Here is a 25,520-nt window from a genome sequence, read left to right on the forward strand (position 1 = left end):
AACTGACATGGTCATTAGTGTGGAACTAGCATTTTAAAATGTCGAAGGAACCTGCCATTTTCTTCAGTCTGCATTTTTATCACAGGGGCTCTTAGGGCAGTGGAAAAGTGACACTAATGGCTGGATCTTTCCAAGTTACATGCAGAAAGGAGACACAACTTCTGTGAAAGGTGAGGACTGGAATGAAAGGAAGTGCTTGGAGGACAAGTATAAACTCTAATCTCGTCCTATATCAGCAAAGGATCTGTCTAAGAGACTCTGTTCACTGAAATCTTTATAGGTTATTTAAAAACACCTGCCTCCAAACAGCTGGAGGCTTACAGTGGTGGAATGAGGAATATCCCTTCCTTTCTCCTGAACCATTTACTCTGTGGGTAGAGAGAGACAAGCAATGTGCTCCCTGGTAATTAATGACCCTCAGTGGCCAACCCAAACCCCAAAATAAATAAAAATCTTGGAACTGACAAGTGGACATGCGATACATTCCTCCAGCCTGACTCAGACAGCAAGACTCCAGTGGAATTAAGGCTATCAGTGGGATATGAGCTGTATAGATTAATGGTTTGGTTGATACTGCACAGGGAGGAAAGAAGTCAGGTTAAGATAGAAATAAGATATATAGTTAGTGGTACCCTACCTCCACAGTTCGTGCTCTCATCAATGCTGGAGGCTGGCAGGATCACTAAACAAAGAGAAGACAATTGGAGAAAGTTGTCATTTTGCCATCACCTTACTTCTTTAAGTAATTAAACCCCTTGTGCTCCAGACATGAGAAGCTGCTCACATGTTCTGCAGCAAGCTGAGAGTCTCTCTAAGTTGAATTATAAGCTCAGAGCGTGAAACACATGCAACAAAACCTCTCCAAAGACCTGACAATTCCAGTACTGTTACCTGATCACCGTTCAGCTTCTTTGATTTAGGGGAAAGAAGATAGCTGAGAAAACCAAGAAAAAGAAGAGTACCATTGCCTAGAGAGCTCAGATTTTTAAGTCAGGGCACTGTAATCCAGAAAAGAACATGTGGAAGGGGGCTATTCAGTCTAGACCCATGTCAAATATTTGCCTGAGAGATTCAATTTCCACAGAACACAGGGTGGAAGATGTTGATGACCATCTGTCCATCAACAGTGTCGCTCTGTTAGACCCTTGATTAATCTCCCCACTTCACACACCAATTTTCTCCATCTGCCTCACCTTATTTCTTTGCCCTTTTGGGATGCTTCTTTTGATACCTGAACTCAAGGACCTGCCCGTATCCATACTGAGAATAGAGATAATTTTTATAACCCAGCCTGAGATGAACTTTGCAAGGTTAAAAGCTTCAATACAGGTGAAGCAATACTAGTTATTTATTACAAATCTAGGTAATTCTGTTTTAAAGCAAAGCTAAGCTGCCTTAAAGGAATGCCAGTTACACTGTGCCTGCAACAAGGGAGTTTATAACACGTTTGTTTGTTTGCTTGTTTTTCTAGAAGCATCCAAACCCCATTTATAGTAGAGAAAATCTCAGCCTAGCTTGACAGTCAGGGCACAAGCTGCTTTCCTGAACAGGCCCACCCTCTCTCTCCTCCATGACACTGTACATACCAGGGATTTCATTATACAGGCAATCTTGGTACTGCGTGCTGTTTCCGACACACTGAGAAGAGTCTGGGCTGTGTACCTCGCAATAACGGCTGCGGTATTGGATGCCCTCTTCATTACACAGGCTCCACTCTGACCACTCTGACCAGCCACCTGAAATTCAAGATCAGAAAAACACACAGACAATGTCACCAAGAAGGAAAAGGATCCCTTGTAGATACCAAACTTCTCCCATGCTGAAGAATGTCTAGATCCTGGCCTGGGCTTCTCTCGCACATCTAATCCGGGGGCCTAATTTAATTTTCTCCATACAAATAACAATGCAAGCATCATACCCTACTTGTCAGGTTGTAGCTTTCTTAATACAGACTGAACCAACCCTTGGTGGAGCACTGTGCAGCACGGAGCTGCCTTCAAAGCTCCTGTATCAGCTCTTTGGTTAAAGATGTACAAGGAGCTGGATGGGGCAATGTTGCACCAGGACCTCCAAGTTTAGAGGTGGCCTCCCAGGGATACCCAAGCAGCCAGCACATGTTACAGCAGTTAGAGAGTTTTGCTGATGTTCCTAAGGGCAGGAGTCAGCCTGCACTGGACCAGAAATACACAAAGGCGGTTCAAAACCAGCACAGATCTAAAACCTGTCCTCTGAGTTGTAGCACATGCTCATCTGCCCGTCTGTGTAAGAAAAAGGAAGGACTGTCCCTTCAGCAACTGTACAGATTGATGCTTCATGACTGCTTTTGTTTGTCTTGTAAGCTTCCACATTGAAGAACCAAGCTCCTGCTTTTTCAATTACTTTAAATGGATCAGCCGTCAACAAGATTTTGCCTGTCTGGTACCTGAATGCCAGACCATGGGCTAGTAAACAGGTAAAGAGAAAGGTGATGCATTGCAGTTGACCACTGGGATGTCTCCTTTTTCCATGGCTCAACAGACATTTACTGAATGGACAGAAAAGCTTCTAACTGGTGGTGTTTCTGATTTATTTTTTAAACATTGTGCAGATGTGCCTTGCTCCTACCACCACCCAAGCCAGGTGGAGCAGGGACAAGAACTGGCTACCTTCACATGGGTGCGTGTTGCAAAGGGCCTCCTCAGTGTGGAGACCAATGCAGATATCCTCTCCGCTAGACGGAGCTGGATTGGTGCAAGTCCGCGTGCGCTGGTAGTGTCCTCCTCCACAGGTTGCTGAGCAGTGAGACCAAGGAGTCCAGCAAGACCACGAGCCTTTCACTGAAGAATATTGAAAAGCAAGGAGAGAGAGGTAGATGCTGTTGGTTACTCCTCTCACTGTGACAAAGCTGGAGAGCCCCAGTATCTCACCTTCCAGATCCACCCTGCCCAGACTAGCTAGCAGTTTCTTGCACCCCAGGACATTTGGGCCTGACAACAAGAACTTCATCTCAAGAGAGGGTATGAATGTGCTGCACTCTGCAGATGCAGAATTAAGTCTATGCACAAAAAGCCTCTGCATCATAAATTGCCAAAATAGAAAGTATTCTTTAGGGTATTCACTGAAATATTCTATTCTATTCTATTCTATTCTATTCTATTCTATTCTATTCTATTCTATTCTATTCCATTCCATTCCATTCCATTCCATTCCATTCCATTCCATTCCATTCCATTCTATACCTTTTTATGAAACAGCATTGTCATTATTATTATATTGTCTCCTGACACTTCACCTACAGCAACAGCTGATTCACTTGGGAAAAAAGTGCTGTACAACCTAAGTGAGCTAATATAGCACCTTTCTGTGGGGGTCCCAATTCCTCTAGCTCCAACCTTCAGGAAACAGAAATTCAGAGGCTTTATCTGAGCACAGCCCCATAACAGGTTAATAGTAAAAGTAGGGAGGGACTTAAGATCCCTGATTCCCACCCCGCCCCTTGTCAGGCTACTAGACTGCCTGATTTGCAGGTCCACATGCCATTATTTCAGAAGATAATAACCTGATGACTTAGTGCAAGATAAACCCAAGATTTGTGTGTACACATTGAGTGAGGCAGGGAAGGAGGGAGACACAGAGAAATAGTAATCATGCACTCAGAACAGATTGTAAAACATCATAGTATCCAAGGGGAGAAAACAGCACAGAAGAAGGACACAGACATTAGTGAAAAGCCACTGAGAGCTTCCAAAATAGTACTAATAGCTGCCTTTATAGTGCTAGAGTTATTTTCTTTTTATAGGCCATAGAGTGCAATATTTGACACTCCTGCTATGCTCTTGCTGCACATTCTGATCATATTTTCCTATCTGCATTGGAATTTTATGTTTGTATTGAATTTTAGAATCATAATAATACTATTATAATACAGCATTTTCAAGTGTAGGCCACAAACTATATTGCCAGAGGTCGATAATTGCTAGAACTGCAAAGAGGCAAGGTAATTTGTGTAAGATCACTTAAATTTAGTTTAGACAGTTATTACAGAGCAAGGAGAAGGATAAGTGAGAGAGAATACAGTAGTCAGTGGACTATTATTACTATTCTGGACCAGTAGTGCAACATAAACATGAGGACAAACTCGAAAACCAGGAAACCAGGCAAGAATACTCCCTGCTGGCTGTGCAGGAAATGGTAACTGATGTCAAGAGTAGATGCCCATCGCAAGAACAATACGTAAGCAGGAGAGGGGGAAGAAACAAGTGTTCACAAGAAGAACCGCCACATCAAGCATCTCTACACAGTATTAAGCCACATTTATTAAGCCTGTCAACTCATCAAGGTGCAGATGCACTGTGATGCCCTCCACTGGACGGAACATCAAACCTTCTTGAAGCCAAAAATTGCTAGGCAAGCCACAATACTACTTCCTCTAGAGGATGTGGCCGTGTTACCCCCTGAGCCTAGTCGAAACATAAGTCATAGCACTAAAGATCACATACATGGGTCATTACAATAGCTTTAAAAAAATTAAGGAAAAATCCCCCAAATTAAACAAAAAAAGCTGCTTGGAAATACTGGGGTTTTTTGTGCCTCTACCGTTAGGATGGGGAAGAACACCTCTGAATTTCATGCAGGAAGATGATCATGGTTACCTGGGCAGGGATGTGGATTGCAGTCTTGGTACTCCATCGCTGACCCCACGCAGGGCAAGCCACCATTTTTAGGTTCAGGGTTTGTGCATGTTCTCTTCCTGATCCTAAAGCCCAACTCACAGTCCCTGGAACAGGAAGACCAGGCCCCCCAAAAGGACCAGCCCCCATTGATAATCCGTGCAGAGGTCTTACCAGTCTTGAGGAGGTCATCAACAAGAGCTTCAAGGAAAACAAACAAGACACCACATGATCACAAATTAATCAGTTGTTGGGCTTTTAAAAGGGCTTCAGCTCATGAATAAAATCAGGATTTATGTGCCCTGGGGAAGAGTTTCTGTTGAAAGCCCTTAGCAAGAGTTTTGTTCCACAGGGTTACAGCTAAGCTAGATGCAAAATAAAATCTGTACACATACAAACTGAGTCTACTGATAACTTGATAAATGACCCTTCTGGGTAGCAAATTGTGGCAGTCAAAGCTGTGCCCTCAGGACACTGCCTTGCATCACAGCAGTAGTGAAGGGAGTAACCCCAGAGGCAGCGCACAAGGGGACCTCCAGAGAGAAAGAAGAGTAAAGACACACCGTCCTGTAGAATGGCTCAGCTCTTCTTCTCTACACCCTCATTACTTGCCTGTTCTTTTGGGGGCAGCACGGCAGTAGCAAGAACAAATCTACACTGCCATAAGCACAGAGCTCACAACTGTGTGGACCTCTAAGTCACAGGGCTCTCTCCATCCCCACCATTCTGCAGTGATACTAGTCATACATGCCGAGACTTATGAGGACACAATCAGGTTCTGGTTGTTCTGAGAGGATTCCCCCTTCCACCACCAAATCTAGGCTTGCCCTATGGTCCCCAGAGCTGGCAAGACGTACAGTCAGTATCACACACTGCTGAGCCATCATTGGGGCAGAATCGACTCTCAGTCTTCTTCCTCCCAAACTGCAGCTCATGGGGATCGGACAGCTGGGCACGACACGTGTAGCGGAAGCGCTGCTCCTGGCGGGCACCGTTCTGGGTGATGTTGACAGGCATCCAAGGGGTCCAGGGTGTGTTCCTGCGCACCTCCGGGCAGCTCTCTGGGTTGCAGGTCTTATATTCCTGCCGAGAAGGAAACCCACTCTCTCCTTACTTATTAAACAGCAGCAGCCTAACTGACAGAGATTTATTTACACCCCAGAAAATAAGAGGGTACCCTCTGCATTTAAAACAACCTCCATCCACTTTATCTGACCTCACAGACACAAGCCAGTGCTGGGCATAGCACAAAATGTGGTGACTATGGAGGCGGTGGTGGTGCATAGCTTCAGGTGGACCTCAAGGGTGAACTATGCTTGCTATTTTTATGTCTCCCTCAGGTTTGTGTTTCTTTGCTGACTCAAAGTCTTGTGGGGCTTCGAAACCTTAGTACATTATGGGCAGGAGAATAATTCAGGCAATAGATAATAATAACAGCAAACAAGTTTTCTGCTGTGACCCTGAGATGCTGCTCTCAGGTCAGCCTAGAGTAGCCCCATGAGGACAAAATGTCAGTAAGGTGTATTCCTTGAAAAGTTTATTGTTTTATTTTTAAGATGGCTTTAGATTATCTCTTTTTACAGCTATTTTTGTTCGGTTGGCTTTTTGAACTCTCTAGTGAGGGCTATGAACCATTTGCCACCCTTGATGTAGAGCATCCATTGAGTACAGACAACATTCTGGCTGGATGGGGATGGAGTGATTTGGGTTCTTTACAATTCCCACCACTAGTGGGAGGAATCCAGTGACAAACATTGCGTTCTTGTTTAAAAATAAATAAATAAACCAGCCTTTTCTGGCAGAGGGAAAGAAATGTAATGCTTCAGGACTTTATGATTCTAGAGTAAATGCCAAACAGCTTGTGAACAGATGGGAGGTTCCAGATCAAATCTGCTTACACGGAAAGAAAACTCTTCATAAAACTAATTAAAACAGCTGCATGAAACAGCTGCCAGAATAGGAAAGGGAAAATAAAGAGAGAAAATGGGTAGCCATTGCCTCGCTGATGGGTTAACTAGGTGTTTGACCTGTTGTTTACTCAGGTATGACAGTGACGCTCATTTCTGATGGATGTAGGGCCTCCTTGACTCAGTAGGATCATCCTCGGGAGCGGGACAGAAGAAAAAACATGTATAGTGCTTTCAGGTAAAGGACTTGATATCTAAGCTTACAGAGGCCTAAAGGAAGTCCTCTGTACGCCAGTCTGTCCTTACCTGCATGCGCATGCACACACACACATACACACACACCTCTCACACCAACTTCATTGACTTTGGGAATGTGCCACCTCTCTGCTTCCCAGTTCATTTCAGCATCCCCTCCAGCAAAAGCTGAGGATATAATTTTCTTTTGGCTTGAGAAATAAAATCGAGATGGAGAAAGGAGTTAAATACCAAGTCCCTAGATGCTATATGTCAATAGGTGCCCCTTACGCAATGTCAATAAACAATACATACCACAGCACAGCCTGGACATGTATTTCCATTTTCACAGGACCTCTGCCTTGAATGAATCCCTCCGCCACAATTCACACTACATTTATTCCAAGGACCCCATGAAGACCAAAAAATCGGTAATGGACACGGACTGTTCTCATTACAGAATCTGAAAGAAGAAAGTGCATTGCTCAAAAAACATCCATGTCAGCACATCCAAGGGACAAAATGGTGATGGACGCAAGACTGCACACTGCATTTGGGTGCAATTCATGCATGCACAGAAAGCCAGAAGGCGGCTGACACAACAGTCAGATTAGCAATATTTCTGTTCATGGCAGAGAACTGTACCCTTCGTACAGAACGGGGAGTGGTTAACCAGGCTGAGCTCCCTGAGACTGTTGGAATAAATGGTCAAGATCAGGCTTTTGAAAGTGCTCTAAGCTCATAACTTTTATGCATTGAATTCACAAAAGAGCTCATAAGCTGAAGCCCATGTGTCATAAAGAGAGAGAGTGGATGGTAAATATTTTCAATGGGATGACTAATGGAAGGCCAACTCAACAGTCATCTGTCACTAATGGCAAGTGCTAAACACTTCACAATCTTTCTTCATATGATCTGGCCCTTACTGCTGCTTGAAGTCTAAAAAACTAGTGTTTGCAACTGGAGCTGAACTACATGCTATATGCATCTAAAAGCAGGCCCTAAATTAATGCTATTTCATGTTCCCTTTTCAAAAGGTAACTTTAATTTTGTTCAGGTTTTTAATCAATATTGTTCCCAAATTGAATCACACAGGACTGCAATTGACTCAGACGTAGTCTTTAAAGCCCAAAAAGGACCGTTCTGAATGGCCACAAATCAAACTAAACATTAAAATGTCCTGAATTAAGGAAGTTAAATGAATTGTCCTTTGTATTCTGAGAAATGCAGAGAGATCTGTCTTAAGTGACCACTCAAGGGACATGCAACAGCCTAGTGCCAAGCAGAGGTGGCCTTTAATGAAATGTCAAATCTGGAAACCAAATTGGGATGCCTTGAAGCATGTGTCTTATGAGGGGCTGGGCTTGAAGAAGCATAATAGTGCAGATGGCTCTGGAGGTTCACAAAGTATTGTCTTTTAGTGATTTTGCATGAAATTTGCTTAGTTTAGAGGGGGAAAAAATGATGTTTTCCTGATGCGAAGCCCTGCAAAAACTCAACCCTGAATTTGCGAGCTAAGCTATATTCTGTCTTGAACTTATTTTGGTGCATCAGCACAATTAATACAGACTTAGGAATGGTGCAATTGGCAAGGAAAGCTGCACATATTCAACCGCCTCCTCTGGAGTGGATCAGAACAGTATAACTGTATCTATAAACTCCATGCTGCTAACAGCAGGCACAGCTTCTCCTTTTGTTGAAGAGGTCAGCCCTCTGTTTGGGGGACAGGAATATCTGTGAAGGGCTGAAAGGTCCTGCCTGAGAGGGGAGGCAGCTCTGAAGTCTCTGATGGTCACAGGCTCATTGAAAGAGAGTGGCCATGCATGTGAGCAACCTCATCCCTCCCAGGCTCTGGAATTCCTTCCGCTTCGTGCATTCAGCCAAACAGCCTCAATCTGCATTCAGAGAAGAGCCACCACTTCCAACTGCCAACATTATAACCACAGAAGTGAACGCCCAGCATTGTGAACATCTCTTACCTTTCTTCCCTGCTCTGTCCAACGCAGACCCTGCCACCGTACCGTGGAGCGGGGTTGCTGCAGGATCGCTGGCGGACCTGAAAGCCTATCCCACAGGAGGTGCTACATGGGGCCCAGGAAGACCAGGGTGTCCAAGCACCATTTCTAACAAAGGGGGTGAGAGAGAACGGGTTACCTAATGATCTGCCCACATCATGCCGTGCTAACAACAAAACACATAAGGCACCGACGGTGGAATCGCTGAACTCATTGGAGAAGAGATTATTCATTTCAACCAGAGTTTACATCAGCAGAGATCTACAAAAGGGAGTTTCAAAAGTGCTTAGCATTGGCCTAACTTTCCTCCCACTGAAGTCTCTAAGAATTGGAAAGGAAAAGAATGAAGCCAATATTGAATGATTTTGAAAATGCCTCCTAGGATTTGCTGGGCAACAGTGTGGTTGCTATAACTCTCATTGACTATTCCCCCATCATCTCCTCCATGTCTCATAACCCCCCCTTCCTGAGCCAATGGCTGATCCCGAAGGTGTATCTCCTAGACTCTTCTGCACAAAGCATGCAGGTTTTGAGGCTCACCAATGCTAGTTGTGCCAAAGGATGTAAAAAAAACTTCCCTCTGCTAATTCAGTAGGTACTGATGCTTTAAATCTCTTCCAGCATTACTACTGTCGGCTCCCATGGTTTTATCACAAACCTCATAATATTTGGTGTTTTCCTAAAGCCTTCAGCACTGAATCCTATTAAGTGGAAATCTCAAATTTCATTAAAAGTAACAATAATTGCTTCTAGCTTTCATGGCCACCTGCAGACGTCACTGTAGTGTGACCTTAAATCTGTAGAAACCAGAAGGCAATTAAGAGCTCAGAGGCAGGATCGAGTTTCACGGTTTAATGAGTGATCACATCTCTGCTGAGCAGTGGTAACTTAGCCTGAAGCAAATGTGATGTAAAACCCCTTAGTTCACACCTCAGCGACAGAGATGTTGGCAAATGCTCTGTGCCTCACTCCTGCGACAGGCTGAGCACGTGCAGGCGGCCGGCTCCTGCGACGCTGCTGCCGTGCGGTAACTCAACCACGTGCTTACACAGAAGCCAACATTTTCATCTTTAAAATCTTGCATTTATTAAAGCTCACCTTCCTGTGATTTGGCAGCACTACTGAACCTTGGAGCAGGAGAGAAGGAATTGTATCTCATCTCTTCTGTGCTGCAGGTTTCATTTCGTATGGAGCCAGTGGCAATGCTCTGTCTTATGGAACTGCCTAATCTTGACACTTCACTGCCTTAAGCCAAAAAATCTCATTTGTTTTTGTTTTTTTTTAATAAAGAAAAACCTTTCTAAAAAATCTAGTCAAAAAACAACTCAGGTGCTCTCTGGTTCTTGAAAGCTAAGCTCAAAAACAGATGTTAATTTTCAAAGCATTTACTGAACTAATAACACTGCTGGCAAGAAATATTTTCTGGCATAGCACCAATCAGGGCTGAGGATGAAAGTTAAAACCCACTTTGCCCTTCACAGTTTTTGTATTTGTTATCAACTCTTGCCTGTTCTTGGCAGCTTTATTTCAGAACCCTGTTAGATATTTCTCCCTTCCTCCTCTTGTTCTCTCATCCCTCTGCCTCCTTCCCTTCCCGTCTCCCGTCCCAAACAAGGTCAAAGAACAAGAAACTCACTTTTATAAAAATCCTACTATTCCATCTTATTCTGCTGTGTTTTAACCCACCTACTACTTCCCCACTCCTTAACCCAAAAGAAAGATTATATGTAAAATCACGAAAAGAAAAAATCAAATGGAAGGTTGCTGTTATTGCAGCAAAAAAGGGAAAGTAATTTCTACTAAAAATTCCTCAAAAACCCCAAAATTCTCAGCATCTATTTGTGTTTCAGGATTTTTAACAGAAATAAAGACACCTTCCATTTTCAGATCTCCAGTTTTCTAATAGAACTCATCTTTAAGCATCCTGCTCCCTCTTTGCAAAAAGAAATCTCAATGCCATATGAAGTCAATTAAAGGAAATTTGAGGGCTGAGGCGGATGTAGGATGACCAGATGTCCCTATTTTTCATGCTGTTTTCCTATGTCTTAAGAGTGAATAATCTATTTTTCATCCCCTTCTTAGAAGCTGTTCCTGCCTCTTTTGCCATCAGAGCAGTGCTGAGAAACCCATCCCGCTGGCATGCTTTCCATTTGCCACTGACATAAAAGCCTGCCTTGGGAAGGCTCCGCTCAGCCCACGGCGGCAGCACGGGGGCAGGAATGACTGCACGCCTTTCGGGCAGCACAGCCCACAACTGGAAGGAGAGACGCCAATTAAAACATGAGTAGTGCTGAATTTTTGGTGCCAAGACCAGCACTGATCTCCAGGGAGGAGTCAAGAGACAGCTGTCCTTAATGGAATGAACATTTATGGAGAAGATAAAGCAGATAAAAACTGTGTTGACCCAATATTTACCAAAATATTGGCTGGCCCCACCTGGTTAAATAGTGCTTACACTATTGCATCGTCTTTCCTTGAGTCATGACATGATGTAGTCTGAGGGTGGTGGGGTAACATGGACATAAACACCGCGGCTATGTTTGGGCACCTGACCGGAGGACATTTAGCTTCCATACTGCTCAAGCACTGCTTTAGGCTTTCCTGGAAAGGCAGCACTTCGACACAAGCTGAGCTACGCGCGTTGTTTAAGTGCTGTCCCTGGCAGGCATGCCTCCTAAGCGCCGCTCACTGCCAGACGATGATCTGTTGCTTTCACCTAGCCAGCGTGCTGCAGACAGTTCACAGACTCGCAGAACAAGGCAAACAAGCCTTGCTCGGAGCTAGGCTAGGCCCTGTCTTTACAAGCATCGCTCTGAAGGAGCTCTGCTCTCTTTTGGCAATGCAACCTCAGAATCCAAACTCTGAAAAATGATGAGCTTACTGGAGTTGTTTAGCTTATTGCTGTTCAGTTGGCTAAGAACTACCGCTGCCTTACTCACCTCCTCCTGGTGGGTCACTACTCACTGTACAGTTGAGGGAAACCGAGGCACAGCGTAGGGAAGGTTAATGTGTACACTAATTTGGGGTGCTTATCTTCCAAGAGCCCTGGCTGAAGGCCCTTCTCTCAGAGCCCTTGGGCTCCTTCATTTTTCACTGACTTCAAGCTGGACCTCACATACCTCCGTTCGGCTAGGATACAACATGGTCACAGAAACACAAGGAAGGAGCTAAGCTGGGGACAGACACAACTCTTATTCCCTTCCTAAAAAGCACAAAGATGCTGAGGTACCTTGAGCAATTTGCGACCTCGATCCTGGCCCCTTCACAGCCGCGACCTCCGCAGCGAGGACGAGGGCTGTCACATGAACGTGACCTACACATACAGGAGCCTGTGCTGTCCCCATCCGAATGCTCACACAGTTGCCATGGGGACCAAGGCCCCAATCTTCCATTTGTTGTCAGGTTTTTCACCTAATTTTAAAAGAAAAACGGTCATTAACAGCAAGTTTACATTTCTGGAGACAGCCCCACAATAGAAATGCCAAACAAAGCTGCCAGGGGGATTAGGATGCAGCTTAGATGGGAGCTGTCTGTGCTTGCGAGCAGGATTCAAAACAGAGGGTTGTTTTCAGACAATGCCGCATCAATATTTACCCTCCAAATTCCACCCCGCATACCTAACGTGTGCGCACAGGCACCCGAGCCGACCCAGCCAGCACCACAGCAGGCACAAGCATCCATCTGCCACACCACAAAACCTCCGCGCTCCCTCGTCCCACCCTGCACAGCTTCAGCCTTTCAAGAAATACAATGGCCAGTGCTGACTGTCCCCACTCCATTACGCTGCTGCCTCTGCAGTGCTTGGGACTGCTCCTGCAGGGTATTTTCTGAGTTAGCATTCCTACAACCACAGTGACCAGCTGGGACCGGGGCTTGGCTGAGTTTGGCCATGTCTGAACACACAGTAAGAACTGGCTCCCTTTCTAAACGTGGCCGTAGCCTAAATGGCTAAGCTGGGTGAAGGATAGAAAGTGAAGGAGATGGCGGTGACTAGAATTAATGCTGAGGATCACACAGTGGGCTAAAGAGCAAGAATTCATCTCAAAGCAATTTATAGACCAGACCACACTGCTATCTGTTTCCTCTGCCCTTCATGCCTGTACAGCCCCAAACAGGCTGGGGCTCGAGTTTCCTGCGCGCTGTAATGACGAAGTAGAAATGTGGCAGTTCTGGCAGAGCAAAAGCATGAGAAACAGAACTATTTCAGCCCAGGACTGGTGAAGACCTTTCAGAAGATAGGGTGTCAGAGCTTGCTCTCCTGTGCCTTGTTTTAACCAGTGCTGCTAGGTGAGCCCTAAGCCGAGGGCCAGGGCAGCAAGCTGCTAGGTTCCTCGCAGCAAGGCTGACTTGAGAAGACGAGTGCTGCCTGCTCCTCCTGGGATTGCTCCCAGCCACCGCTGCCTTCTCGTGCCCACTCCACCGCTGCTGCTGGCACCAGCTCTGACAGCAAAACCCAGCAACTCCTGGACTGTGTCTGGGAGGCTGCCCTGAACACCCCTGCCCTGGCTTCCCCTCTGCTCCTGACTTCAGAAACACAAGGCAGAAGGACATCCAAGCTGGCCCTGCCTAGGTACAGCTATTTCCTCGCTACAGCCCAGCACTGTGATGCACTCTCCCCTGGCAGCAAGCTCTGTCCTCCCCACCCCATGTCCCAAAGCGCAGGGTCTCGCAGGTGGGGCAGCACCGATGGCGGCTGCCGGCAAGTGTCTCATCCCACTTGTGTCACACATGGGGTGGTGGGATGCTCAGCAGCTGTAGTAAAACCGCTGGCAAAAGCAATTCTGGATTTGGCCTCAGTGTCACACGTAACCAAGGGTGAAGAAAGGAAGAGGCTGGGGCCCTGGCAAACAGCCCTGGCCCCAAATCTGAGCCAGGGACAGATTTGTCCAGCTGACAAACCCCACTGCACCATGCTTCACTGAGCTCTGCAGTCAGCAGGATCAGTCCCCTGGGCCACCCCAGGGGGGAAATAATTCTCCTGCTCTACAGACAGGGAAACCGAGGCACGGAGAGGCTGAGAGCCTGCTCAGGAGCCATGAAAGGAGCCAACCACAGCCACAGGAGTAGTGCTTTCAAACAGTCGCCGTCTGAAACACGCTGCTCTGTGCTTATTCTCCAAGCCTGGCACTACGTCAAACACTCACAATGCACCTCTGGTGGGCTGTCATCTTCCCTCTCACCCATCTACAGCAGCATCAAAAATACGCAGCAGTGGCATGGAAGTAATTTAGATCTGTTACTGCACTAGTCAGACTGTAGTCGGGGGGTTTCAAGCATCTGCTGCAAACCTTTGGTTGCAATAGATTATCATGTCATCATAAAAATTTGCTCTGGGCTGCAGGTTACAAGGCAAGATACCCAGAGAAGAGAACACTGAGTTTTGTTGTTGTTGAATTTGTTGTTTTAAATGTGCATGCAGTCAAAAATCAATACAGTTGGGTTGCTAAAAGTCAGAGGGAAAAAAAGTCAAGAGAACTACTTTGAGATATTTAATACTAGATTTTTATCTCCTTTTTCCTGCTGCCTTACAAAAGTCATAATCCAAGTATTGGATCATTTCTATTCATTTTTGAGCCAGAAAGCCTTGCTGATTCCAGCAGGGAGTTCTGTTCAGAAATCAATGGTATGATATGGCCCGTGGCTTCAATTAAAAAAAAAAAAGCTGACAAATAATTATTGGCTCATAAGTGATACTGGGAAGCAACCCAAAAATTAAACAAATAAGCAGCCATAACCAAAATGCTGAGATTTATAAACATGTCACGTTGTGAGTATGGGAAGTTTTTATACTTAAGAAATTACATATGGATTATTATTCCATCTTTAAATTCATAAAAATATCTTCAAAAGAGCAAACTTGGGAAGCGGGATAAAAACCCATATGCATTGATCTTTTTCAGGAATATCTTTACAAGGCAAATCCTTTGTAGCCAACACAGTGCCCATCAGACAGAGAGGACATCTTTAAAAACATCTGTGATCAAATGCCCTTCTCTCACCTGACAATACTACCAATTCCAGAGTTCTCATATTTTGTAAACTGCCATACTCCCACGAAAGGCATCACCTTTTCATTTCTTCCTTGTACCATCTAAAGGCTCAAGTGCAGGATCTAAAAATTCAGACTGACCATTCCTGCCCCTGCTGCCAGGATATTTTCAATGTTTATTCTGATATTACAGATAAGGCTAGAAGCATTCCTTGTTCTTTCGATTCATCTATACTTCCTCTTAGGATTTAGATGTCAACTGCTTATAACTTTGCCAAGCTTCAGTTATTTCAGCTGGAAGTTTCCATGTTGGCTGTCTGATAGAAGCTGAAAATTCTTGCAAAGTTTTGGTCAAAATATTTCAAACATTTCTAAAATCAAATCTAGCAAAAAAGAATGTCCATAAGTAGCAACCTTTTCCTTGAAACAAGCTAGAGTTCAGAGCAAGGAACTGAACTTTATGTCATTGTAACACCTTTTTGCAACTTCCATGAAAAGCAATTCAGATCTGCCTAGGGTATAAAATCCTTGGGAGGTGGGGAGGAAAATTCAGTTTTCAGAGACTCAGTAGATTTTGGTCTTGGCACTTGAAGTCCTCTCTGTGTACTGGGCATGCTCCAGTGTGCGCCAGAGCAGGATTATCCCAGCCACTGCAGCTCTGAGTGGGTGAGCCCACATGAATTGAGAGCAGGGTACAAGTCTGCTAGACACCCCAAAAAAGGAGTGGGGAGACTGGCACTGATAAGCAAGAAAATGGGATAGCATGTAGCAGATGCCAGATGACTGAGATAGGGGTTTGCTGGGCACACAGAGTGGGACTGGGATGAAAACCGGTGAGGAAGAGCATCGTTTGGCTGGGGATAAGGAGGACTGTACACTTCATTGGGAATAGTCAACTCCCGACTTGCCAAGCACCATCAACAGTGACCCCATGAGCTTGGCTAATGGAGTTAGCCAAATCTAAAGTTCCTTTCCTGCTGGTGGCTCATGTTGACATCAGTAAGATCTTATAAAATAGGCTGTGGCTTTTTTTCAGTTTTCCTAAAACCAAAAAGCACCTCACTCCCTTCTCCCAAGTCTAAGAAGAAACAGCACACAGTCATGTATTCAGGACTCCCTGATATGACACATGCACATACAGGAGAAAGAAGAGCAGCATGTACAATTTGTGTCCTATCATTTCTTAATATTAAAATGTTTGACATTGCGACCTTAGCAACAAACCTTTAGGAGGTTCTGGGTGTTACCTGCTAATAACATATATTAACCATTGCCCAAGGTACTATGTTAACACTGTATGATTAACCATCTACCTAAGGTCCCTTAATATTAAAGCTGGAGAGTGGTACAGTGTAGCGCTATACAAAAATGTTCAGACTAGCTCTGAACAAGCATGTTTGCACAAGAGCAGCAGTCAAGTTGTGTTAGTGTTGTGGTTGACTCACACAAATGCCTGGCCCCTGTAGGATATAATTCAATAATATGCCAGTTCTGGCTTTAAAAGTTGCTGCATGCCAGTCTCTCAGCTGTGCCAGGACATCTGTTTGTGAGCTAGGCTCCAGAAGAACTCACTGACATTATCTGGGTTAGGAAAGGTTTATCTGGGAGGGGTGCTTTTAATCTACGTCATGTCACACTTGAGTGTGATCTCACATACAGCTGTACCAGCACAGCTGAGTACCTGGTGCTCGGCCCAGGAAAGTGGGGTGAGAAAACCCAGGAATTCTTAAGACAGTAACTCATCCAAGTGAAGTCCCAGACAGGCCTTTTTCAACAGTGAAATTTGACATTGGGTCACTGCATTCCCCTACCTTCCCAGCAGTCATTTGCACATGCTGCCCTAGACGCTTGCCTCTGTTGACCACGACCTTTAACCTGCACTGAACACAAGGAAATACTTGGATATTGCTGATGTAGGTGCTTAAATGAGCCATCCCAATCCACACCAGAGGTCAATTCATTCCGGCGAGGGGCAGAGGACAAAGGAAAAGAAAGCACTTGCATATGGATTTTAAACAGCTTGGCAGCCCGTCAGTCAAAGAGCACAAGGCTGATGTATGCACCAGAATGAGAGCACCTAAACGGAAAATAATCTCCAATGGAAATGCTAAACCAAATGTAAAACTAGCAACCCAAGAACAGCCAAAGCTCCTGAATATTCTGCGCTGGATTTTTATGACCTTGAAACAAAGATCTGGAGTAGCCTGTTCCCCAGTGTGCACCACAGCAGACATGTTCAAACTAGAGGATTAACACCTCACACACCTATCAACAGACACAGGCATTAAGCAGGATGAGATAACAGCATGGGCAATCAAGAAGCACTGCATCCCAGTTCAACACAGGAGGGTTATAAACACACAAGCCTCTGAATCCAGCAGTGAAAAACTTAAGCCTGCCAAGCTGAGGATGGATTAAAGTAATGACTAATATTTCCCGGGAAAATATCTGAGAAGTAAGGAAGATAAGGGGAATAAACATCCAGGCACCTCCAGACAGAAATAGCATACTGAAGATATGACCCATCCAGGCCATTCTCTCTATCTACTGGACTTAGCAGTATTAACATGCTAATTGATGTTAGATAATAACAATGGACATTAATGAGAATTTCTCCTGCCCTCACACACTACAATTTATTTAATAATACTGGTTTTCATCCCCAACCACCTCACAGGTACGGTTCAAGCAGCAGGAATTGAATTTGGCCAGACGGCTTCTGGGGATCGCAGCCAGGAACCGGGTACTGTCGTCAGAGGAGGGAGGGAAAGCCAACTCAAACTGATTCAAGCAGAGACACTTTTTTTTTAACTGCTGCATCTGATGGAGACCAGGGCAAGGAAAGAAGACCATCTCCTTGAAATATTACGTAGATTTGGTCTTTGGTCTGCTAAAGTGAGGTTAGAACCCAATACTCTCTTCCTCTTCATCCCTCTCTTGGTTACACTCTCCCCTTCCCTTGTGTTCTCTAGTACATACTGTATCTTTTTGTTCCCTCTGCAAACCATCCATGCGTGCCCTATTTCTCTGCTGCTCCCGAGAAGCTTCTTCCTGCCAGTACAAGACTTCTTCAACAGCATCGTCTCCTGGGCCCAGCTCAGGGATCCAAGAGGAAAATGAACTGGATGCTGCCTGAGGATGCTGTACATGAGCTATTCCAATTTCCCCAACCTGCAGGGAAGCCAAGGAAATGGTGCAGACAGTGGAGCAGCCCTGAGAAAGCTCAGGTTTCATCCGGGGCTTACATGGTTCTCAGCAGTAACCCAACAGCATGATGCGATCTTCTTCACTCAAGGCATGGGTGGGCGTGAGGAGGACTGAATTTGCTCTGGGATCCCCCTTTTGGAGCAAACAAACACATTTGGGGTCTCTGTGGTCTAAACAAGAGACTGTGCACAGATACTAGAGGAAGCGTGTGCCGCTGGGCTCTCCACGCTCTCCTAACAGCCAGTCCTCATCAGGCTGCCACACACTCACTTTCCCTCTCCCTTCTACACATACGTGCACATTCACACACCAGTATATATAAAATATTTCCACTCCTTCCACTTACTGGGCACTCAGTAATATTTTGAGTCCACAGGCTCATGTTGGAGCTGTCCTCAATGGTGGTGCATCGCTTCTGCTTGTTATCCCAGCCACAATAGGGGTCTCTGGCTCCTAGGCATTCCCTGCATGTGCAAAGAGAAAAGATTAAAGCTCTTTAAGACTGTCTAGCTCTAAAGACATGCATTCAAGTATAGCGCTTGTATATGACAGCTGTCAACTGCACCGAGGCTCAGCAGAAGAAACAATTTCTTCTAAGCAGAGGTTTACCTGCTTGGAAGGGGAGAACGGCTGAATAGAAGGGTGATAGGACACAAAGCAAATATCATTCATAGAAGCTGGAGATTAAAAATCAGTTCACTCCTCTCCAAGGCCTAGGGAAAGAAAATGACTTTACAAATTTTAGTCAAAGAACACTTGTCATTGAGATATCTTTGTGCCCCCATGTAATCACTCAGCAGGCCAAATCTCACACAAAGCAACCTCTGTGAGTATGTTTTCTGACACTGTGTCCATCCAAAGGGGTTAGACAAGCAGAATTAGCCAATGGACCAGTAATAAAGGCTTTCTATTAGTCTTGGCCTTTGCTGGAACAATGGTTTCATTTATAATCCCAACACCAAGATGTCAGTTTGGAAAAGTCACAGCAGAACATTATTTCTAAGCTTTTGGCTGCTTTGAACACTGCTGTATTCATTTTCCTCCTGAATCCATATTTACAGGCTAAGTGTGTGTTCCCAACATGTGAGCTGCTAAAGAAAAATAACTAGGGTTACTACTGCCGCTAAACAGAGAAGGTCAGTCACAGAATTAGTCTGTACTGATAAAATTCAGCTGTATTGGTTGTTCCCATGAGCTGCCTTCTAATTGTTAATTTTCATTAAGAAAACATAACAGTACAAACCACATCATACATGTGTTAGTGAAAGACAAAGAAGAGAGGACTAAACCTAAAAAGATTCGCAACATTATTTTTTATTCCAATGGTCCATTCTCTTCTATCACACAAAAGGCTGATAGGATCTTTCCAAAAGTCCCAAATGATTTGAAAACTGCCAATTAGACAGCAGCAAGGGACCAAGGGGAAAAATTCAGTTCAAGAAGTTAAACAGGAGAGTAATAAAATTTATTCTAAGGGTAGGTATCAGTATGATAAATGAAACATAAAAAAAAGGAAAGAATCAAATGCAATGAGATGTGAACTGTTCCCTCCCAGAAATCTTTGAAATCCTATTAGCCTGTAATCAGCCGCAAATGAAAAAGCAAGTCCCTTAAGCACAGCTGAAAACACTCTATCAGTCTGTACTGACTCCACAGCGATTTGCCCCAAAGCAAACCCTAGACTGTTTTGCTGTCTGGTACCCATTGCTTTATATATATATAAAAAAACCACATGTGTATACTTATATTTTAATTATGAGCTTCCAGTTTGCTCCTCCACGGCAGCTCCTACATTTCCTCTACTAAAGATTTCACACACAGAGTTGTAAGGAACATAACTTTATCTTTCATGCTTTAGGAAGGTAGTTACAATGACTGTCTCTACCACATTTTTCCTTCAGCTGCTTCAGCACACCCAAGGAAAAGGCGAAGATGATTTTGTCCCAGCCCCAGGCAACAGAACATCAAATATTTGCCTAGACAAGACTCGGGATCCTCAGTCCAAGGACACAGAAGGGGCACGTGGGGCTTTACTCGTTGTTCTTGCTAAGGACCGCCATCCTGCTGTTTTGGCAACCCCCACCGCCCTCATCCATGAAGTGGGGCTGCCACCACGTCCAGAGCTGCCGCTGCCGTCCAGCAGCCCCTCGGCAAGGGCAGCACCCAGTTCCTTACTGAGCAGACACTGCGGCATCTGCCCACCCTCTCGGGAACTCGGCCCTTCTGGAGGAAACCGGGCAGTTTCTAGAGGGAAGAATGAGAGAAGCAATGGAGGAGGGGAAAAAAAGAAAAAAGACCCTGCTTTTAGTTAGAGAGCCTTTTGGTCAGGCTTTCAGACCCTGACACCACGTACACGCTATTGTTTCCAACCGCATGAAGCCATTTCGCTGGGCACCCAGCAAGCCGAGAGAGGTCATTGTAATTCATAACAGGGAAGGCTGTTGTGAGCATCACCCTATTATGATACACATTTTCTCTGAATTTAATTTATAGGAAAACATGTGCTGCATAAATTCAGGAAATAATCTCCATATGTTCTGTGCTGCAGCCCTCAGCCACTCCGCAGGCTGCAATATATCCCGGTTAGGCACTGACCACTTTGCTGGCACTATCATAACATATGTCATGTAGCTAATGTGCTGCTCTTGGCTGCGAGTGGCGAGCTACAGATCCCTAACGGTGCACTCAATGAATCACAGCCCACGGTCCCCTGCCGCCGCCACTGACCCCCAGCTGATGGGCCATCAGTAACCGAGCCGCAGAGCTGCCACAAAGCCATGATGCTGGGCCCCGGGAAAAGCCCGGTGCCGTGCTTGTCGGCAGGGAGCTACGGCCATCCCGTGCCGCGCCGTCCCTGCGCTCTGCATCCTGGGTGTAATGAATTCCTACCCAGCCCGGGCTCCGCTGGGTTGTCAAAACGCGCACTCTGTAATTTAACAACCATCAAAGCCTGGGACTTCTCCCCATCTGATGGCAGGCCCTCAAAACCATTTGAAATCTAAAAACAAAATAGCTATGCTGTCTGCCTCACTTCAGGACTCGGAGCCCACTCATCTGCCTCAACTCTGGTGAGAAACCTATTATACCAGCTGACAGCGATACACTTAGGGGTGAGGAGGAATGTATTTACTTACACACAATTTGCTCCATTTTTTTTCCTTTTGTAAGCAGGAAAAGCATTACAATGTGCGTTACTGCAAGAGAACAACATTTCTGGCAAATACTTTAAGTGAACACTTCAAAATCCACCCTAATTTATATCCTTACAATATCTTTAGAATATATATCCCTCTTTATGTCATTAAAAGATAAAACCACACCAGCAAACACACACCAAAAGACAAATATATGTATGCATACATGCACGCACAGATCAAAATGCTTCAGAAATATGCTGTCATTCTTAGTAGATCAGGCACCACGGTGTGGAAAATGTAAAGATATCACAGCATTTTCCTGTGCTTAGAACACAAAATAAATTGAAATGTTTATGTGTAAATACCATTTCGCATTATGATACCACTGAAAAGTCTCACACAGGCCGTGGGACCCGAAGTCTCACAGGACAATATGTAAATACTGTGAAATAAGATACAAAGGAGTTTACATGCTATAATGAAATTCTGATGTTTCAAAGGCAATGGGACTTCTGCCATTGGCTCAGTGGGGCCAGATTTCATACCATACATACAGGGAACAACCACACTCAGGTCTCCTCAGCGGCAGACTGGGAACGCCTCAAGGAACTAATGACACACTATCATCTCCCATCATAATTCACACAGGTAGAGGGAACCCGTTATCCCAGAAGACTACCCAAGCACAGCAGGTTAACACTGGCTATATTAATGCTAATGACTTAGTTAATGAAATCCCACAAAGTGGGATGCTTGTGGAAGTAAGATGGTGATGATACCGCATGGTCCATGCCCCGAGTTCCCCTCTGGCCACCTACTAACGGTAGCACATTCGGTGAGGACTTGGAGAATACCTCTTGACGGATATCTAAGAGGTTGGATTTATTATGACAGGGCATTACTATCAATAGCGATTCACTTTAATTCATTGCCTCGCAATAAATGTCTTATCTGAGGCATAAAGGCATACACTGAAAATGCTCAATTGAAAAACAATTCCATTTGTATCTCCTATTCAAGGTATTTTTTCCTTCGGTTCCTTATTCTCACTTACCAAGGACATTTGCATGAAAATAAGATCTTACTCATAAGAGCTCACCTGCTGGCTGCTGTTTGGGAGCTGTAAGCCTCCCTGTTGTTGGCTGTTGCAATCATTTCTACAGCAGTGATCTGGGATAACACAAAGGATTAAGACTCTGCAAGTGGGGCACTATCCACAGCCCACTGCAGTCAATGGAAGCTCTTACCTATGACTCAAAAGAGTTTTTATGGGGCCTTTGAAGCCTGGTAGTACGGAGCCTTCACTAACAGCATGTGCTGTAAGATGGCTTCTGCCTCCAAGATGCTGGTCCTGCCCAAGATCTCCTTTTTTGTAATAGCCTGAATGATGTCTCCTTTCAGAATCTTCATTAAAGCTTAAACATCTGTAGTTCAAAAGTTTTTCATTCCCACTTTAATTTGCTCTGGGTCTAGATAACTTCATCTTTTGGTCATTTTTCCCTGAGAGTTAAAACTTTAGACTGTGTAATAAATGGATCATCAAATCAATAGAATCAGACCCAAGAGATTAGGCTTCGACAGACCAAAGGAAAGAAAGAATTACTAGAGCTTCTTCCCATTCTTACTACCAGACAGAAGACACACAAAAATGCCATTTTGTACTAAAAGCCACAAAACTGTCATCCAGAGCATTCACACTGAAGGACCCTGCTCCTCTCATCCGCCAAGACATGCTTGCTCTCCTGGTTTTCATTCCCTCTCTTTTCATTTGCCTCTTTCTCACTCCTTTTTGATGACTAAAAGCAAATAGGAATGGAATGACAGGACATGATGATCTGCAGGGGCAGAGCTCTAGACCCAAAGACTGAGAGGCTCCCTTCCCAAACTGTGTTTGCGCACTAAACCCTGCCATTGCGCCAGGAGAGGGTTCTGCATTTTTGCTGATGAGTTTGGAACCTGCAGTGAACATGACATTCACCAGGGAGATACGGTAAGTGTCATAGCACCTGGTCCTTTAAACCCCTGTGGGCATCAACAGTTAGTTCATTAGAGGCACAGAGATAGCAGCACTATCAACTGGTGCGGTGCAAACACTTATAAGCCTGGTCCCGCAAGGCACTGAGAAACGCTCATCTGTGCTCAGCATCTCAGCAGCATGGGCAGCACAGGAGTTCACCTTGCTCTTTTGGTGAGTAAGACCTCAGAACTTCACGCTGGTTTGTGGCACTCTTCGAGCAGTTAACTCCGAGGGAACAGCCCTTTGCAAGCAATAAGGGGGGTTTAGCTGTGTCTGTTAGTTGCAAGCATGAGGCTGTGTTTGGCAGACAGGCGCTCCCTGACAAGGTTAGCTTACTGTCCCATTGCTATCAACCTGCAGAGGGGATGAACTAAACAAATAATCATATTAGCTTCCAGCCAACCAAATCATAATTACTGACAACCTCAATAGCCCGTGCAAGGAAGAGAGGACTTCTGTCTTCCCTAAAGCCAGATGGCATGAAAAGAGAAGAATAAGAATCAAAAGGATGTTTGTGGCTTAAGAAAATAAGATTAGAAAGGGGAAAAACGCACCAGACCTTCAAACAATCCCTCTAATTTTGATACCTTTAAAAATTCAAACTGCAGCGATGAGTTAGTGATCTGTACAAATCCATTATCTTTCCCCACTGAGAAGAGAAGCCAAGTGGAACCGAGCTGCTTTAGTCAGATGCTGGTCAAGTAGCAGCTTCATTTCTCAGCTGGTGAATACAACATATTCCGTGCCAGATGCTACTGCCCTTTCCTCAAGACAAGTAGCCACGTACTTCATAAGCAATTAATGGGGCTATTTGTGGAGCAGGGCACTACTCGGGAAGAGCATACTAGAGCTCACAGGTACCACCACTGTGAGGGCTACAGTTGATGTTAATCTGGACAGACAAGGTTTGGTATTTTGGCATTTGATATTGGATGCAGAGGCAGAGAAGCTGAAGTGTGCATGTGTTGTGTGCGTGTGTAATTTATCACCCGCACATGCTTAGCATCAGTGATTGCTGCTCTGCACATGATTTGTTTTGAATGCATAAATTAAAGCCATGGTGTAAAACGACCTCTAAAACTGCAATCCATTTATGAGCCAAACACATGTAACTTATTTGAAAGAAACAGTGCACAGACAGAGGATTTTCAGAGGTAGTTTCACCTCATTTTCCTTTCCACATCAGGGACCTTGGCTTGCTAGTTTCCACCTCCTGCCCTACCATTTTCAGTATCACTTTAATCGATTGTGGTTTATAGATTATGGCCTCGCACAATCTACACAACAAACTATTCCATTTCTTACCTTCTGACATCCCATTCCATCATCTTTTAGCAACAGTGACTTCTTTATTGGATAGGTGTTTATTTTTATTTTTAAAGCCATGAAATAAAACAACATTACATTTATTCAAATATGAAGATTAATGCCATCCTGAGAAAAATTCTGATTAAATCTGGATTTATGTTTACATCAGTAAAGCAAGTTATTAAAAAAAAAGAATAAGTGTTCCTCCACAAACACTATTAGAAACTCTTGTCACTGTGCCAAACAAAACTGACCTCTAATAAAAACAGAAGTACAGCGGGCCTCTGACTACCAGTGATGGGATCAGTCATCCGCAAGAAAACTCGGATACTATTAAAGTCCTAATGAAAGGAATAGCCACAAGGAATTCCTGAATGCAGGGCATGTTTGTCTGGATTGCGAAGCACAACTGCTTCCTAGCCTCGGCAGGCTTTTGAGCCTTAAGAAAACATGCCCCCCAGGGCTGCCATATGGAAAGAGGCAGAGGGGACCAGACATCCTTTCCGAAAGGCAGCTTGGGCAAATCAGTGCACTCAAGTGTTATTCCCTGTCTCTGCCCTGTGTCAGTCAGTGTCTGGAGGCGGCTGTCAGATTAAGATGTGCTCTGCTCCTGCGTTTCTGCTCTGTGGTCGCAGATCTGAGACTTCTGTGTGAACATGGCAAATTCCTGTAGTCTGCCGGTGTAGGTGGATACAGGAAAAAGGGTGGTTTAGGCAAGAGCAAATCCACTGCAAAGGACGCAGACAGGTGCTTTACGTAGCCTCTGCAAGATGCTGATGATTTAAGAACACAAATTATGCTAAATTATGCTAAAATGGGAACTTAGGAAGGGAAAGAAAGCTGCAAAGGCAGAAAACTTAGAAAGAAATGTGAGTGATGATAAAGAAACCTGAAAACAGTCTACAGTTGTCACCCAGGCTGCACAAAGTAATCCATATTCAAGCAGCTCCTTTGTGAAAGCTGGATTTTGTTAAGCTCTGGGTAATTATTTTCTGCTCAACAAGATGTAGATTCAACTAGACAGAGCCTTTGTAGATTAATGTATGTTGGAAAAGGC

At 44.7% G+C, this 25,520-nt stretch overlaps 1 protein-coding gene across 1 annotated transcript in view; it reads right to left on the minus strand.

Moving 5' to 3' along the window:
• Positions 1–25,520, minus strand: part of SEMA5B (semaphorin 5B) — a 276,468-nt gene that overhangs the window by 20,798 nt on the left and 230,150 nt on the right. Inside the window, exons 14-22 of the mRNA XM_075512117.1 lie at positions 18,348–18,465; positions 12,035–12,216; positions 8,770–8,913; positions 7,106–7,253; positions 5,507–5,732; positions 4,632–4,850; positions 2,646–2,816; positions 1,587–1,736; positions 638–682 (exon numbers count right to left, since the gene is read on the minus strand). Coding sequence (XP_075368232.1) covers positions 638–682; positions 1,587–1,736; positions 2,646–2,816; positions 4,632–4,850; positions 5,507–5,732; positions 7,106–7,253; positions 8,770–8,913; positions 12,035–12,216; positions 18,348–18,465 — 1,403 coding nt within the window. The remainder of the gene's footprint in view (positions 1–637; positions 683–1,586; positions 1,737–2,645; positions 2,817–4,631; positions 4,851–5,506; positions 5,733–7,105; positions 7,254–8,769; positions 8,914–12,034; positions 12,217–18,347; positions 18,466–25,520) is intronic.

The sequence above is a fragment of the Mycteria americana genome, chromosome 9, assembly GCF_035582795.1.
Source record: "Mycteria americana isolate JAX WOST 10 ecotype Jacksonville Zoo and Gardens chromosome 9, USCA_MyAme_1.0, whole genome shotgun sequence".
In the NCBI taxonomy this organism is placed as follows: Eukaryota; Metazoa; Chordata; class Aves; order Ciconiiformes; family Ciconiidae; genus Mycteria; species Mycteria americana.